Raw genomic sequence first — 3,959 nt, forward strand, 5'->3', positions numbered from 1 at the left:
TCAAGGAACAAAGAAAGCAAACCACTTGTTTCCTCTCAAACAATAGCAGGGCTGAAGTAATCCAAACACCCACCCAGCAGATGAGCACTTTGCATGTCTAGTTTGCAATTATTCCGACACAAGAAGCATCATTTTCCCCTATAACCAGGTTTCCAAAGGGCCATTGTGCATTGAAGAAAACGAAAACAAAACCAGCCAACCTGGTTCTGATTTGGCTCAATACCCCATCTGCTGAGCCACATGAAAATTTTCAGAATTGACTCCTTCTTTCTGGCAACAAGTGGCATAAATCAGTTTTAAGTATAAGTCCCCATCATGCTTATTCATGCTGCTTAGAAAAGGAGGGGGTGGATTTACAATATATGTCTCTAGTTTCTATTTTAGAAATGACACAAGCATTTCAATTTTTTGAGAGTACTTATTCAGTTAATCATTCAGACATTTATTTGTTGCAGTTAACATTAGCACATGCTACTGGACTAGAATATCAAGGTTTTAGATATTTTGCTTTCCTGGCTGAGCACAGTATATACCCCGAGGAGTTATGTATAATCAGTGTTATCCAAATAAATGAAAGACTCAAACATAATTTCAGTGTCCATATTTCAAAAATTTATTTATCTCAAACTGTGCATAATGGAGTAAAAACTTAAGTTGAAAATGTACCTGTTATAAGGATGGTATTAGTTCAAATATATACATGGATTCTCGGCAGACTGATTCAAATAATACAGAGCCGAATCTTTAAAATACAACTACGGAAAATAAAGGGGGGGGAGAAACCTTAAAATATCACAATAAATTTACAGAAATATTACAAACCATAAGAAAATATTTCAAACACAGTAATTTCATGTTGTTGTTGTTGTTTTATCTGAACAAAATGGAAAGTTGGGAAACAAAAGCTATTATAAATTACCAACGATGTCAACCTGTATGGCCATTTTTGCTTTTAACAGTAAGTTAAAAAAAATTTAGTACAATCTAAAACTTTTGCCCCTTTAAAGACCACGGAGATGGTTTTGCCAGTACTTATTCTAATGTTTTCCTTTTGTACAATTTTAAACAATTAAAATGTCCAAATCTGAATAATTTTCTTCTTTCCACGTTTGCAACTGTCCTAAATTTCAGCTGCAGAATCAAAATTCAGCAAGAAGCCTCTCCTCGAAAAATATTGGCAAATTCTCAGCTTATAAACAATGGACATTTTGATTGCCATGTTTATCTCGATAAATACTGTACAAAAGTTGCTTGCAAATATTAAAACATTTTTTTCGTCGCTTGGAGACTAGCTCTAAATATTATTGGTAAAGACTTTTGCAAACTTTCTGCAAAGCTCCTACCGTATCACTAGAACTTTTAAAAAGTTTTGCGTAGTTTTCTTTCCTCCAGATCTATACAAGGTCCATTCCCTCGCCCTCCCCACCCCACCCCCCTGGTTTCCTCTGTACAAAAATAGTCCCCCAAAAAGAAGTCCAGGATCTCTCATAAAAGTTTTCTCGTCGGCATCGCGGTTTTTGCGTGAGTGTGGATGGGATTGGTGTTCTCTTTTGCAGCTGTCATTTGCTGCGGGTGATGACTTTTTTTTTTTTTTTTTTTGAGCGTACCGGGTTTTTTTTTCTCCATGCTGTTTCTTACTCTCCTCCCATTTCCCTCGTTCTTCTTTGAAAATTCCTCCCCCCCTCTAGTTCACTGTCCAGCCCTCACATGTGCGAGAGGGGCAGTGTGCCGTTAATGGCCGTGCCGGGCACCGGGCCGCTCTGGTAGTGCTGGGACATGTGAAGTCTGCTGGGGGCGGCGGGCTCCGGCACCTCGGCGCCGGGGAGGTACATGCTGATCATGTCCCGGAGGTCCCCGGCCTGGCAGGGCGCCCTGGAGTGGGAGGAAGAGGTAACCACGGGGGGGCTGGAGCTGGCCTCGGACTTGACCACCGAGCCCATGGAGCCAAGCGCCATGCCAGGAGTGCCCTGCTGCGAGTAGGACATGCTGTAGGTGGGCGAGCCGTTCATGTAGGTCTGCGAGCTGGTCATGGAGTTGTACTGCAGGGCGCTCACGTCGTAGCGGTGCATGGGCTGCATCTGCGCGGCGCCGTGCGCGTTGAGGCCCGGGTGCTGCGGGTAGCCCAGCTGGTCCTGCATCATGCTGTAGCTGCCGTTGCTCCAGCCGTTCATGTGCGCGTAGCTGTCCATGCGCTGGTTCACGCCCGCGCCCAGGCCGGCGCCCACCCCGACCCCGCTCGCCATGCTGTTGCCGCCCGGAGCCAGCAGCCCGCCGGGCAGTGTGTACTTATCCTTCTTCATGAGCGTCTTGGTTTTCCGCCGGGGCCGGTATTTATAATCCGGGTGCTCCTTCATGTGCAGCGCTCGCAGCCGCTTGGCCTCGTCGATGAACGGCCGCTTCTCCGTCTCCGACAAAAGTTTCCACTCGGCGCCCAGGCGCTTGCTGATCTCCGAGTTGTGCATCTTGGGGTTCTCCTGGGCCATCTTGCGCCGCTGCCCGCGGGACCACACCATGAAGGCGTTCATGGGCCGCTTGACGCGGTCCGGGCTGTTCTTCTGGTTGCCGCCCGCCGCCGCCGCGGTGGAGTTGCCGCCGCCGCCGCCGCCGCCGCCCCCCGAAGTTTGCTGCGGGCCCGGCGGCTTCAGCTCCGTCTCCATCATGTTGTACATGCGGGCGCTGTGCGCGGGCCCGGCCCGCCGGCGGCCGCCGACCCTCGGCCCGGCCGGGACTTTGGGGGGCCCGCGGGCGGGGGGAGAGGAGGAGGGGAGGCGGGCGGGGGTGTCGGGAGCGCAGGGCTCCGCGAGAAAAATCAGGAGAAGAATAATTTGGGGGAAGAAAAGAGAGAGAGAAGCAAACTGGAATCAGGATCAAAAAAAGCGCTTCCCTCCTCTTCTGGCCGATCCTGCCGCCGCCGATGATTGTTATTATTATTTTTTGGAAAGGCTTAAGCCTGGGGCTCAAACTTCTCTCCCTTTCTTTCTCTCTCCTCTTCTTTCTCTCAGTCCTAGTCTTAAAGAGGCAGCAAACTACTTTCCCCCTTTTGCAAACACTCTCTTCTCTGCCTTGACAACTCCTGATACTTTTTTGAACAAGTTAATAGACAACCATCCATGTGACGGGGGCTGTCAGGGAATAAATGGGTTTCCAGCGACCAATCAGCGCGCGGCGGCTCCTCCACTCGAGCCCAGCCTCGCAGCCGGGTTTTGCATGAAAGGGGGCGGGGCCTGCCGCGCCGCAGGCCGCGCGGGGGAGGCGAGGGGAGGAGGGGGAAGGAGGGAGGGGGAGGCGGCTCCCACAGCCAGCCTGCCAGCCACTGAGAAACCTTTGTATCCCCTCTCGCAGCAACAGGTCACACCACACGCCTTTTCGAAGGAAGTGGGTAAACAGCACCAAGACTGCGATTTTTTTTCTTCTTCAAACTTAATATTGATTTACTTTTTGCTGCGGGCTGCTGAAACGAGGAAGGGGCGCGAGAAGCCGCTAAGGTGTGGGGGTGGGGCACGGCAGAGTGGGTGGTTCAGGACGACTGTCCTACTAGTATTTCAGGAAACAGGCGGTGCAGGAGTTGGTGTGTCATTGTTGTCCCGCTCCTCCGCATGCTCCCCCCCCACCGCCGCCCCCCCCCCACTCCCTCCCCCGCTCCAGCCTCCTCGGTGCTTCTGCCTAACCTCGCTCTTCCCCTCGCCCCTCTTCCTCTACAGGTGCCGGCACTAGTTCACCCCTTTCTTACACTGTCCCGACAAGAAGTTATGAGACGGAAAGCTCAGTGCTCCAAACCCTCCTAGCTGCCACGCACTTTGCTCTGTTTTAAGCATAAATCCTGCTGGGACTCTGTGGCCGACTCCGCACTTGAGGGGAGGCCGGGCCTGGGGAAGCTGCGGCATGCTTGCTGTCCCCTGACCAGCTCGGCTCTGGCCCCGACACTGCGGCTTCTCCCCTTACCCCCAGCCTCATCTCCC

At 51.5% G+C, this 3,959-nt stretch overlaps 1 protein-coding gene across 1 annotated transcript; it reads right to left on the reverse strand.

Annotated features, from left to right (window-relative positions):
• Positions 1-589: 589 nt before the first annotated feature.
• Positions 590-3,209, reverse strand: SOX2 (SRY-box transcription factor 2). Its single transcript, XM_043594822.1, has one exon. It carries the CDS (start codon positions 2,667-2,669, stop codon positions 1,704-1,706), a length of 966 nt encoding a protein of 321 aa, XP_043450757.1. The 5' UTR covers positions 2,670-3,209; the 3' UTR covers positions 590-1,703.
• Between the last annotated feature and the right edge of the window lie 750 nt (positions 3,210-3,959).

Source organism: Prionailurus bengalensis, chromosome C2 (genome assembly GCF_016509475.1).
Source record: "Prionailurus bengalensis isolate Pbe53 chromosome C2, Fcat_Pben_1.1_paternal_pri, whole genome shotgun sequence".
NCBI lineage: Eukaryota > Metazoa > Chordata > Mammalia > Carnivora > Felidae > Prionailurus > Prionailurus bengalensis.